At 45.7% G+C, this 13,974-nt stretch overlaps 1 protein-coding gene across 6 annotated transcripts in view; it reads right to left on the bottom strand.

Moving 5' to 3' along the window:
- The window catches only part of LOC142576242 (uncharacterized), a 67,624-nt gene that overhangs the window by 25,702 nt on the left and 27,948 nt on the right, over nt 1-13,974 (bottom strand). For 4 of the 6 annotated variants that reach the window (XM_075686276.1, XM_075686279.1, XM_075686277.1 and 1 more), the window contains 2 exons: nt 1,953-2,087; nt 738-798 (listed from right to left, as the gene is read on the bottom strand). In XM_075686276.1, coding sequence (XP_075542391.1) covers nt 738-798; nt 1,953-2,087 — 196 coding nt within the window. The remainder of the gene's footprint in view (nt 1-737; nt 799-1,952; nt 2,088-13,974) is intronic. The other 2 variants (XM_075686280.1, XM_075686281.1) reach the window with 1 other exon arrangement.

Below are 13,974 nucleotides of genomic sequence, written 5' to 3'. Positions count from 1 at the left end.
ATCATAGAATTTCCACTCAGAAATGAAATAACAGTGCCCTTCTAGACGCTTGCATTCTAATCTAACAAATAGCACTGCCATCAGCTGTGTCATTCTGAACACACCAGTTCTTGACGGGTCACCGAAGCTAAGCAGGGGTGCTCCTTCTTGGATGATCAGTTCTGGGGATGCATTCACCTTTGCAAGATTTCCACAAGTAGCACTGGAAACATTGTCTACAAGCAACAACATAACTGAAACAGTGCCTAAGCACAGTTTCAGGTTCACTGAAGGACATAGATGCCAAGATTTTTAGTGCTAGTTGTGCTAAATATTGCTAGAGAGGTTGCCCTGGTACTATGTTCGTTCGATACTCGGCCACGAGTAACCTCCGGGAATGATGACTGCCGACGGTTTCCCTCTTGCTGCTGAACTGTTTAAATTGAGCACCCACCTAGAGTGAGACAGCCATGGTGTTCGTGACAAACTGCTGTCCCTGATCATGAACCCCCGACCTTCCCCCTTTCATAAAGAGCATTTTTCTGTTTACTGCTACTGTTCTTAGCATTACACCAACAGCTACGACATCACCTCCTGGAAACATGCAACTGCCAATGAGAAAAGTGTAACCTGGAAAACTGTAGTACCAAACCTGGCTAAAGCACACAATGACCTTCGTCTTTCGCCACTGCAATAACCTTTTATTTTTATACCAGAAGCAATGGGTCCTGCTTCAAATAAGTGCATGAATAGCTCACCAGCGGCATTCTCCGAAGTGTAGGAGCTTGCCTCGTTCTTTGCCATTTCAGCAGCCAGCCTCTAAAGAAAGGCAAAAAAGAATGTTTCAGAAAAATTGCAAACTACACGTTTATTTAACAACAACGTTAAAAGGATGAGCTGTTAAGGTTAAGAAAAGAAAGAATAACGACAGTGACGTGGCAGCAAATGTTTAGCTTATTCAAGGAGTGCAGCACTCATCCTCAATTTGACAGTGGAGCAGACATGCCATCTGAACTGCACTCCTTGATGTGACTACAGCATACCTGCCAACATGTGAACCTTAGGAGTAGTAAAAATCAAGCAGACAGAAGCAATTTGTGAGATAGCTTTTGCGAGGTACATATGCACTTTGCTAATCATGATTTAGCTTTAGAAGGAGCAAACAAGTCGCAGCATACTTGGAACAGCAGACACTGACAAACAAAACATGGTTTCTGGAAAGCAGTTACACTTTCACAAATTTGCTGTTGCCAATTTCACCTGCTTCAGGAACGTCTCCATAAATTTGCTCGAAGCAAGTAACCCTCTGGCATCCTTGCACCACCAGCCTTCCGACAGAAGGTTCGGAAACCAAAGCTCTTTGCAACAGAATTTATTCATGAAACTTGATGCAACCATCATAAAAATTGTAAAACAAGTCCAAATTCATGAAGCTTACAGAAAATTCAGGAGATGGCAGGCATGCTGCAAAGTTTCACTATAACGTACTAGAGAGAACAGCATTTCCAACAACATGCAAATGCTGCTGTCTCTTTCTGGTTACTAACGACCCTGTCGATTGTTACGTTAACCTTCTTGAAGTCATATGACATTGCAAGTTCAGTGATTGATTGTAACAATTGAGTGAGTGACTGAGTGATGGGTTTACACATCCGAAGCAACAAAGCACAATAGAAGACTCCTGACTAACCTCAGGTGGTCAAAGCTAATCTGTAGCCCTTCGCTACAGCCTCCCTCATGACCAAGCTGTAGCTTCGGGAAACAAGATCCTATCAATTATTATTACTATTATTACAAGTCATTTCTGTGCATTGAAGAAGGTGCCCAGCAAGACGAAGAGGACGACTGAAAAAGCGCTTGCACTGTTGATGGTCTGGCAGCTTCGCTGCAGCTTCTCCCTATATATATTTTGTTAATTCATTTTCCCTTATTTTCGCCTACTTTTCACTTTGATGAAGGTCTCAGGTACCAACTCGAGGTAATGGAGCTCCGCAGTGGCTGTCACGTGACCTTTCACACCGAGATGGTAGAGGTGGTTCCCTCCTTGGCGGTAGTGACACCGGCAGTTTTCGGTTCACATCCATGAGTTCCAGGTAAAAACGGGCGGACTGATGATGTCGACATGGAAGATTGGTTGGTGGTACAGTATGAACATGTGAGTAAGAACAATCGACAAAATCCTACAACCATGTTGGCAAATTTTTTTATTTTAGCTACATGGGACGGCAAGGGTTCAGTTTGAGAACCAAGGAGATGAAATTGGAAGTTGACATGTTTGCAAAGAGAATTTGCGAGCTTTGTTCGGCAAAACTGTTGGTTGAAAAATTAAAAAAAAAGAATCTGCTTCACACACACAAATATCTATGAAGTCTTATCTGTCGTGCATGTCGGGCATCAGGCTGGCCTTTTGTCGTAAATGAGACAGCTCTGTGGCGGAGCCTGACAAAATGGGACACGGTATAAATAGCAGGTGCACTTTATCTGATAACCAGCAAGAACTGCGTCCCGGTTGACACCATCATCCAGGGGCAATATTTTCAGGTGATAAATTTGAGAGATACTTGGCACCAGACGCATTGAGGTATACAATTGACAGCGTTCTGAATGTTGTACGAAGATAACGAGCTTGGCACAACGCCAGACATGCTGTCACTCATAAGCCATTGCGTTCAGAGCCAATTCACGCGAAATCTCATGAAAGTGAAACTACAGTACACCCCCTTTAAAATAAACTCGAAGGGACCATGAATATTTGTTCGTCTTATCAAAAGAATAATTGGCAACATGACCAGGTGCATCCAATTATCTTGCTTCAAAACAGTAAATGAAGTAGACTTTAGGGGAGACCCGGGTCTTTAGGGCCGAAAATCGGCCCAAACTTCGAATGATTAATTTTTAATTTCCATGTTCCTGACTCGTTTCCGCAACTATCTTCGAAATTTGGTTGCAAAATACTGTGTAGTTCTTCCGTTATCATGACCTAAAGACGCGAATCCGCAAGCGTTGCCCCTTAAATTGGGAATCGTGCCCAATTATTGCCGCGCCTAACTTAATAACTACACGCTCTGCCAGTGCCATTTTGGCATCATTCGAAAGCTCACGTTTCTGGCTTTCTTTATACATCGTCGGCAACATTGCCAGCGCTGCAGTCATGAAAAAAACAGTAAAAGAAATTCGCCATGCATGCTACTATTGGCCAGTTTGAGCGTGTGACCAAGATGGCGAGTGATGACTGCCTCCAAGGACCACGAGCGCTCAGATGACGAAAACAGCCGCCATTTTGTCTTAGTCTCGCGACTGCGATGCTGGATATGCTGAAGCGTCCGACAAAGTTTCGCTCCGTGAATCATTACGGGTGGAAACGTGCAAGGTGCAATAAACTTCTAAAAGCGATTCTGTCGTCGCAGTCGGCAGGGATACCCGGCAGCTCGCCGCTGAAGTCGTACTGCTGAATGTCGACGCCTCAACTGCTCTACCGGATGACGCATATCCACACGCTGGTTACACTTGCGTAAGAATTGAACACAGCTGTCGTAAGTGAAGAGGAAGTGGACAAGATAAGAGTACATGAGCAAACTATACTCGACAAGATTGCATCTACAACCACCACGGAGCAAAAGATAACCATAAAGGCATTGGTCAGTGGTCTTAGCTTCCTCACGTGCCCTGCGCTCATAACCATTGCTCAGAGAGCAATCCCAGCAGTTTTCAATCACATTGCAAGCCACTCACACCAGTCCTGTTCACTGCTGTCTCATCGCCCATTACCTAGCTTACCCCGATTCTGCCACCTGCCGTCGCCGATTGGATGCGTGTCTTCAGACAATTATATGATGCAGCTCTCAGAGGTGATGGTGCATTGAAAACATGCTCACAAAATCTTTTGACCACTGTGCTGATTAGACGTAACCTAATTGACGGTAACATGGAATGAATGTTTTCATTGGCCTCGTTGGCTTGGGGCCCCACATATCGATGATGCCTTGAGAGCTTTGTTGTCACCTTAAGAAGGTCCTCGCTTTACCACTACTCTGGATTGGTGATAGTGGAGAGCTTTCTGTTCTTGGGATGTGCCCATTGTGTTACTCACAATGCTCGACCAGTGCTCCCATGAACTCATCCTTGGCATGGACTTTCTATCAGCCCATTGCAACCTTATTGATTGTTGAACAGGTGCACTACAGCTTGTCCTGCCTTGATGCTCCAGCTACAATTCAACCTTTGTCAATTATGCTCGTCTGCCACTAGACCTGTAATTGTGAACTTAATGTCCTTTCTCTATATTCTTGATGGCAATTATATGTTGATTGCAAATGATGTTCCGTTGACCAAACATATTTCCGTCCCCACAATCTTCTCACCATTACTCATAACAGCTCGTACATGCAACTTAACCCTGAAGACGTGGCTTTGGTCAACGTCTAGTATCAATGAGTATGCCATTTCTGCATTTATTGCTGACAATTTTTCATGCTCTACTACAGCCTACACACTACAGTTCAGACAATGATAATTTTGACAAAATGATCACACCTGACCTCCTCCCAGCAATAGGCTGCCAATATCTGTGTTGATGTCCAATCGCGACCATCTTTGAAACTGATTACCAGACATTCGTCATCGCTCATCAAATCCACAAAGCAAGACAGCCTGAAATCTCCTTGGACCATTTCCGACATCTTTTTTGGTGGGAAAGTAGATCACTGTAACTACGACTACATGACATGATATGCCATCACACGGGCACTGCCGACTGGCTGTGCCACTGACATCATAGCCTTTCTGCTTCTCAACAACATCCCACCTCCCTCCCCATGGTTCTCTGTGGCAAATGCTGACCGATTGCAGTCACTCCCTTCTTTCAAAAGTCATCAACTACAGTAGAACCCCATCACGTACCATTTCCCAGTGTGAACATTTGCGGTCGAAAACACAAAACATTTACCGATTCATACGTTCCCAGAAAACACGATTTTATGGCACCAACGTTCAGTACGTCACCAAGCTGCGATCGTAATATATGTTTTCTGGCCGCTAGATCTCATGTAAACAATAAAATGCATGAAACACCCGCAATCAAGAATAGTACATAGCCGCCCATCGTGGCAGCCTCACCACAATACTCGCACGCCCGTCTCACGGGAAACGCCAGCGCGCACTCAATTTCTTATTCTGGTACCAGCAAATCTCTTCCCAAGTTGTCGCATGCTGCATTCACAGCTCTAGTCTGCAAACCTATTGTGATAAGCATCTTTACAGAGTGCGGGGCATAGTGCCATGGGTAGCATACTGCATGCTTTTGGTAAGTGATAATCCAACCATGCCGCCGTTCCATGACGTGAGCGTCATGTTTCGCTTCAGTGGCATCCGCTGTCACCCACCAGCTTGATTTTGTTTTGGTTTCCCGTTGCCACCTTAAAACACAACGCCACAGGAGAACAACAAAATGTCTCTTCGGCTGCGGAAGGCTGACCAGCTCGACGCGCATCGGCATCTCGTGCCTTGTGTGCGATGACATGTGCAACATTTCGCATTACGCATATGTCAACTACAGTTGAGCCTGTCAAATTTTATGGTTATTTCAGATTGTCCGTTTTCTCGATTAGTACGCTTTTTCTCAAAACATATGAACGAGGTTCTACTGTAAATTCTTTTGTTCGACATGTCGCAAATTAATCACCAACTACCACCTGCAGGCAAATGGATTTACTAAGTGCTTTAAAGGGGTCAGAATTCGAAGTTAAAGTAGACTATGTCAGAGATACTTTGCCGAAAAAAGTATCTCAATGCGTTCAGCAGAAGTGGAGTTATTGGCAATATAACTTCCCTACTCGGTGCTTTTGCTCCTTTTTCAATGACTTGCACTGTGAAGGCTACTGTGGAGCGTGGAGTGCCCGCAACACTCCTCCTACTGAACGTCACCGTGGCGCGCAGTTCAAATTTGATTTTGGATGTTCACATAGACACTACTACTTTCGATTTTGGTGCCTACGATGTGCCAAACTTTTCTCTTGAAGGATAATGGCAACCTGCTGTTCATGATCTGGCAGGCACTCTCAGATCATGAACAGCAGGTTGCCATTATCCTTCAAGAGAAAAGTATATAACAGCTGTGTCTTACCAGTACTCACCTACGGGGCAGAAACCTGGAGGCTTACGAAAAGGGTTCTACTCAAATTGAGGACGACGCAACAAGCTATGGAAAGAAGAATGATAGGTGTAACGTTAAGGGATAAGAAAAGAGCAGATTGGGTGAGGGAACAAACGCGAGTTAATGACATCTTAGTTGAAATCAAGAAAAAGAAATGGGCTTGGGCAGGACATGTAATGAGGAGGGAAGATAACCGATGGTCATTAAGGGTTACGGACTGGATCCCAAGGGAAGGGAAGCGTAGCAGGGGGCGGCAGAAAGTTAGGTGGGCGGATGAGATTAAGAAGTTTACAGGCACGGCATGGCCACAATTAGTACACGACCGGGGTTGTTGGAGAAGTATGGGAGAGGCCTTTGACCTGCAGTGGGCGTAACCAGGCTGATGATGATGATGATGTGCCAAACACGGTTGTCTTCAGTGAGCCGCAGTGCGCTCAGTTGGCAAACTCGTCGCAGCACCCCATGATGGCTGTGGTATCTACACTACATAGCAGACCGCAGCCGCATGAAAATGTAGTGCGTATGCGCAGCGTTTGCTTTCTGAAAACAGAGCTGGAGTACGCACTCATGCTCATATGCTCCAGTCTGGCTGTGCTACGTGGTGCCGACCGGCTTTGTCCTGCACCAGCTTGACTGACAGATAGTAGCTACATCCAGCTTGCACATTTTAAAGTCAACAGCTCAATACGAAGCGGAGCCTGCCACGGTGTCTAACCAGGAATGGCCAGAAATGAGTGCGTGTTGGCAAGCGTGCGTGCGGTCTGACTTTAAGTTCAAGCTAGTTCAGTGTTCAAAACTAATCGAAATTAGCAAGACCCAACAGCTGCAACACCGATAAGCAAAGTGGCAAAAGTTTAATTCCTACCTGGGCAGCTGTGGCCAAATGTGCACAGACGACAGTCGGCTTGTTCCCGAAGTACATAAGTATTATGAAAATTCTAAAGCAGACCTTCGCTTACTTCAGCCTGTTTAGTAAACAGGGTCAATAAATGTAAACAGTAACAGTAGGAAGAAGCACACTGATACAAACACCCTTCTTGATTCATGTCAGCTATTGGCCAATAGCAGCCCCATATGGTAATCTGCTATATTACAAAATAAAGGGTCCAGAAAAGAGTGAGGAGCAGGCTTCTGTTGAAAGAGCATTTGAGAAAAAAGGTTACTGCACGCTCCATTTTTGAGCTCCATGCACCATGCACGATTGCAAAATATGGCTGAGACATTCACAGCAGCGTATGCTACCCAGGAACTGTTTTTTCACCAAGCCCATTCAGAACCCCTTTAACCACACGCTCACCATGATGCGATCCATTTCTACAGATCACCATAATTGTGACAGCACTTGGCCTTATGTGACATATGGCTACAATTCATCACGTCCCGACACTGCCGGCTTCTCCCTCCATTACCACCCCACATTTCCCTTCAAGACCCTACTTTCCTAAGCTATGCATGCTCCTATACAGTACACTCAAGATGCTGCCATCAGTGCCTTCAGATTGCACTGAACCGCTACTGCCTCGCAGCTATAGGTCACCAAAATAAAGAGCACTCACCCAGACTCACTCAAAAAATATACGTTTAGCTTAGGACTCACTGGGACTAAGGCTTGCCAAAAATCAGACTCATCAGGGCTCACTCAGACACCTGTAGACCAGACTCGGCCAGGCTGAATCGGGACTCAGACTCACCAAAAATCACACCTAGCCATGCTCACTCAGACTCGAACAAATCAAAAGTGGAACAGGACTCGCTTGCACGCAAAGTATTATATTTATTTGAATCTAGGCTGATAGTTTTTTTTTCAAATAATCATTTGACAAACTCTAGGGTCGGCTTAGATTCGAGGATCTTCTTCTTTTGGGGTTTTACGTGCTAAAACCACTTTCCGATTATGAGGCACGCCGTAGTGGAGGACTCCGGAAATTTTGACCACCTGGGGTTCTTTAACGTGCACCTAAATCTAAGCACACGGGTGTTTTCGCATTTCGCCCCCATCGAAATGCGGCCGCCGTGGCCGGGATTCGATCCCGCGACCTCGCGCTCAGCAGCCCAACACCATAGCCACTGAGCAACCACGGCGGGTCGAGGATGTTAAAAATGTGCCAGTTTTTAATTGAAAATAATAAATATGATGCATAGCTAATGCCATCTAGAAAAGTCAGCATCACAGCCACTACTAGCCACGCCAGTAGCCAACTGAAGTACACGAGTGACCTCGCTATTTTGACCCATGTCGTATTGGCGTGCAGCGCAGTGTTATCGTAATGGCACCATACAGGCGACGCCACTGCAGCGCCGCTTTCAGTTGAACAGTTGTGCTAGCCGCAGAGGCATCATCAAACGTTCAAGCTGGGCGAGACTTGGGCAAAGGGAGACACTTTTTGCATTTGCCGCAACGAGATGACAGCAATAAGGAAGATAAGCGCGCGATAGCAGAGAGGAGTTGTTCACCAAGATCGCACTGCGTTTCAACGCGTATGAACCGTGCAGCACTGTCTGCGCATGCATGGGAGCACGGACGTAAGCTTGCGCGCATCCGTAAGCATACGAGGCTAACAGTGATGATGACCTAGAGCGAGCTTGGCATGTTCATATTAAATAAATGCTGTTTTCATTTTGTGAACGCTGCCTCACTTTTTGTTTGGCCTACATTCGAGGTAAGCTTTTTGTTAATTTTTTCTGGCTTCGGACATTCGGGGGTCGGCTTAGAATCGGCGTCGGCCTAGATTCGAGTAGATACGGTAACAAGAACCACAACCAGGCAGGCTCACTCAAGACTCGCAGACTCACGGACTGCACTAACTCGGGCTCACTCAGAATCATTTACTCAGGCTTGTGAAATCATGGCTGAGACTCGTCCAAATTCACAGAATCGTTCATTCAGACTCGCAGGTTTATAACTCAACCCGACTCCCAGAATGAGCTGCTTACTAAAAATGCTACAGAAATTCTGAGATTTGTCCACTAATGCGTAAGCATTCTTTGGCTCAGCTGCTACTGTGCTTTTGCTTACTTATTCAGCTTGTGCATGCCTACCCATTGGACTGCTCGGCCATCCTGACCATGTCTATCCATTGCTACCAATCACTACTATTACACTATTATAACAATTACATGACATGATTACATGAACTTGACCAATTAGGCATTTATTTTGCATATATAAAGCATCACGGAACAATGATTTTGCTGGGGTACTTGCTAAAGAATGCTTACATAATATGCGGTCCATGGTTCCAATTCTGGTCAGATGCTCTTTTTTTCTCTAATGCTAAGAGTCATCCACTATTACACTATTATAGCAATTACATGTGTTTACTTGACCAATTATGCATTTATTTTGCAGATTTAAGACATCACTGGACGAACAGATTTTGCTGGGGTACTTGCCAAAGAATGCTTATGCGTTAAAAATATACCCAGTGTTCGATTAAGAGTCAGCTCTACATGTAAACTCAAAGCTCGTTAAAACGAAACAGGATTTAACGAAATAATGTATATAATAAGTAAATGAAACCTCAACGGCGACTAAGTTGTGCATACACGCCAACCTCCATGGAGCGAAAAAGTGACTAACTTTCGGCCGCCACAGCTGGGCGACGGCCAAATCAGACCATAGGGCAGAGGTTGGCTTCCGTCGGTCGTCCATCAGCACGATTTTTTGTTGTTGATACTTGGTTACTATTGGGTTACTTCCCACCTTCACTTCAAATGCTTGTTTTTCAGCGCTGTTTCTCCTCCATGTTGGCTGTTCTGCCTCAAGGTTGTATAAGTGGCCACTGCTTGTTTCACTTACACTATGTAGTTAGAGGACTTTGCTTCCCGACAATGCTTCGTCCATGCAGAGCTGCAACATATCATGCGTACTGTCATGTTTTGGAAAGGCATTTGATTGCCGTTTGCAGGATGTAGATCAATGCCACGTCCGAGAAAAACAAGAGCCAAAGCATCCCGTAGGTGGGGAGAAAAACTTGCAGGATGCACCCAGAATCATTTCTTCATTATCTCCCCTTGCTTCGTTTTCTTTTTGGGCTTTTGCTTCTTTTGTTTTCTTTCTTATTTCTTTAAAGCAGCAACTTTCAGCAATTTTTAGCAGGAGAAGATGGTTTTGATGGATGATTGCAATGTCCAGCGTCACATAAATAGCATTCCATGTCTCTTCGATTGTAGGCTGGGCGCAAAATGGAAGCCGATGGAAAAAACACTCAGCTGTGCCTGAACGGAGCAAGCCGTAACCAAACACAAGGTCACAGACGAGGGATAGTATCGGCTAAATGCAGACGTGTCACATATAAAAACAGAAGTAGAAACCTAACTAGGTTCTGCCGAGCAGCGAACACCTATCTATGTGCTTCTACAGGTCAGCTGCCTTTTTTAACACGTAAAAAAAAAAAAGTTGGTTTAAGCGCATTTTTACCTTGTGCTTTGCTTCGTCAACATCGCTTTCGTAGTCTAGCTTGTCTGGCCACAATGACTCCTCATGGGCTTCGTCAATGACACGATCGGCGGAATTTGCCAGGTCTTGGTTGCAAAGAATGTGGTGTGACGAATGCGCAGCGGCGCTTCGTGTGGGATTTTTTGACAAGTGAAATTCGTGAAAATTCGCTCCATGAGGGTTAGCCTTAACTGCTCCTGAATAATTACGTCCCTTAACCCTTTCAGGGTCAATGACATAAATATACAGTGCCGCGAACAAGTTCAAAATGGTCGATGCCGTATATTTATGGTGCCATCTGTACATTTAAAAAGCGTGCCAATTTCCTCATTTTTGTTCTTTTCAGGCATGTGCTGCCACTACGTGGGAATACAGGGAATTTTTTTCTTGCGCCTCCCTCGCTCGATTTTTGTTGCATGGTTTGTTTTAGAGCTAGTTTTATTTGCTCTGCCGCGTCTATATACTACCACTCGCGCATTGGCGCATGTGTGGGCGTGCGGCAGTTCGGGTTTTGTTCTGCAGGCGGTTTCGGCTTCTTGGGCTCACGAAACTGATGGCTGTCTCGTTACTAATCGCTCAAAGGGAGGCCACCTGTTTCTAGCTCGTTTAGTGCTCACAGGGGTGAGCATGGGACGGATGCCATCGTGCATGCGTTTCCTTTTCTTTCTTTCTTTCTTTCTTTTTTTTTTTGAGGGGAGACTCGCGATATCTAATTGCCTCTGGTTGGCGATAAGATGAAGATTAGCAGAAGTTTGTCACACGTTTTGCTTTTTTGACAGGCCAACAAGCACACAGTTTTCTTGAGTGTGCTCACCTACGCAGTTCGATTACGCTATGGACGTAAATATTAGTTTAAGAGCAGGAACATTTAATACTTGCAAAATATTCTCGTGTGTGCATATTTTAAGCCTTGAACTATAACAATGCATCAAATCTTTAATTCTTATAAGCTTATATCCTTTTTTATTGTTATTGATGAATAAAGAGTACATATATACCAACACAAAATATATTGTTCTCACTTTAAGGTCACCCTAGAAAAATTATGGTATTTTTCCAAAAAAGGTAGCTCAGAAGAATTGGAATCTGCAATGAAAGAAATTGACCCTGGGTGGCTGCATATGGCGAAAAAATATGGACCCTAAAAGGATTAATCAGCGAACAGAGCTTTATAAAGAAAGAAAAGGTGGAAGTCAGTGTCTCAAAGTGTAGCTGCCCAAGGTGTCTGTCAAGTGCAATGTGCATGAAAAGGTTTAAGTGTGTCAGATATCTCTAGGCCCATATTTGGAATTGACTAAAATCCTGGTAAATATGCTTTGCAGCTTAGTGCGGTCTTTAGAATTACCGTATTTATTCGCGTATAACCCGCACCAAAATGTGAAAAAACGCGTTTAAAAAGTGGGAGTGCGGGTTATCTGCGAATTTTTTCCTTGGGAGGGGGGGGGTGGGGGGGGTCGGCTTCACCGCAATGTGCGGCAGCCTCCCCGTGTAGTCCGCCATCCCCATCGTCATCGACGCTTGTCAAGCCGATGAAGGGCCAACGAAAGGCCAAGCATTGTTGAGCCTCGCGTTAGGCGCTGTTTAGTGTACTTACCCCAGTTTGCACTGTTTGCCTGCTTTGTTTTGGCATCATGAGTGCGACTCGACGGCAGTGTTTCACAGCGAAAGAGAAGCTAAAGATTATAGCCGCTGCCGAAGAAATCGGCAACAGAGCTGCTGCAAGACAGCATGACGTCGACGAGTCGTGCATTCGCGACTGGAGGAAGAAAAAAGAGAGTCTCGAAGCAACGAACCGGAACAGGCGAGCGTTTCGGGGTCCGAAGACTGGCGCGTACCCCCACCTCGAGACGCAGCTTGCGAAGTTCATTGAGGAGCAGAGAAGTCGTGGCCACGCTGTTTCGACTGAGATGACGCAAATGGAAGCCCTGAAGTTGGCCCGGGAATTGAACATTCCACGTGAGTTTCGTGCAAGCCGTGGATGGCTTCAGCGCTTCATGCGAAGACATGGATATTCTATGCGGCGGCGAACAACCATGTGCCAGCGGCTTCCTGAAGCCTACGAGGAAAAGTTGTTGAACTTTCAACGATATGTGATCGCACTTCGGAAGGAGCACAGCTATTTGCTGTCTCAGGTGGGAAATGCTGATCAAACACCTGTGTACTTTGAGATGCCGATGGACACGACCATGGAAAAAAAGGGCTCCAAATCAGTCAGCGTGCTGACCGGCGGAAATGCCAAGCTGCGCTGCACAGTCATGCTATGCGCTTTGGCTGACGGCACGAAACTGCGCCCGTATGTGATTTTCAAACGCAAGACGCTACCTAGCATTCCACTGCCCCCAGGAATCGTTGTGCGTGCGGAAGAAAATTCGTGGATGAACAGTGGCCTAGTCGGTGACTGGCTTCGAGTAATCTGGGAGCGAAGACCAGGTGCCTTGCTGGCACGCCGGTCGATGCTCGTACTAGATTCCTTCAGAGGCCACTGCACTGATGCGGTGAAGGCTCGCCTTGCCGAGACCAGCACCGACCTCGTCATAATACCTGGCGGCATGACGTCCATGCTACAGCCACTCGACGTGTGCCTGAACAAGCCGTTCAAGGCACACGTGAAGCGGCTGTATGCCCAGTGGATGGCCGACGGCATGTACGCCCTCACACCGACGGGACGCGTGCGAAGGCCTGATATTCCATTGCTGTGCCAGTGGATCGTGGATGCGTGGAAAGCGATACCGGCCGATTTGGTGCGCAAAAGCTTTAAAAAATGTGCGATCAGTAATAGTCTGGATGGTTCCGAGGACGACTACGTCTTTGAGAGTGGCGATGAAGCCTCGGATGGCAGTAGTGAGAGCGGCGACGATTAAGAATCGGATAACCAGTGACGTGGTGGCGGTCGTTTGAATAAATGTTCTGAAAACAAAATGATCACTGAGTGTGAGTTGCATCTTTCTAGCGCTCATTTTTTTTTTTTTTTCAGGTAAACGTGCGGGTTATACGCGAGCTTTTTTTTTTTTTTTTCCGCCGAGTTCAAAGTTAGGGGTGCGGGTTATACGCAGGGGCGGGTTATACGCGGGTAAATACGGTACGTCATTGGAACACTATGGGGCGTACGAAGTTGGAATTTGGCTTAATAAAATGTGCTTTTAGTGGAACAAGGCAGAGAAACTTTAGTGTCATAAATGTTGTGTGGCCACTAAGAAATTATTAAATTTGTGCTAACTGTTGTTCTTGATGCTTACTGATAATTTGCTTAATGCTTACTGATAATCGGTCGGGGCCGCCTCTGTTGACACAAGGTTTACCCAAGTCAATGGGATCGAACGAAATGATGCAACATGGAACAGAGGGCACCACAAATAAGCAGCATGTATTTCATTAAGTGCAAAAACGAGCCCGATTACCCGCCGAT

Source organism: Dermacentor variabilis, chromosome 3, assembly GCF_050947875.1.
Source record: "Dermacentor variabilis isolate Ectoservices chromosome 3, ASM5094787v1, whole genome shotgun sequence".
NCBI lineage: Eukaryota > Metazoa > Arthropoda > Arachnida > Ixodida > Ixodidae > Dermacentor > Dermacentor variabilis.
Note: the sequence above shows the minus strand (reverse complement) of the source record. Positions and strands in the feature narration are given on the sequence as shown.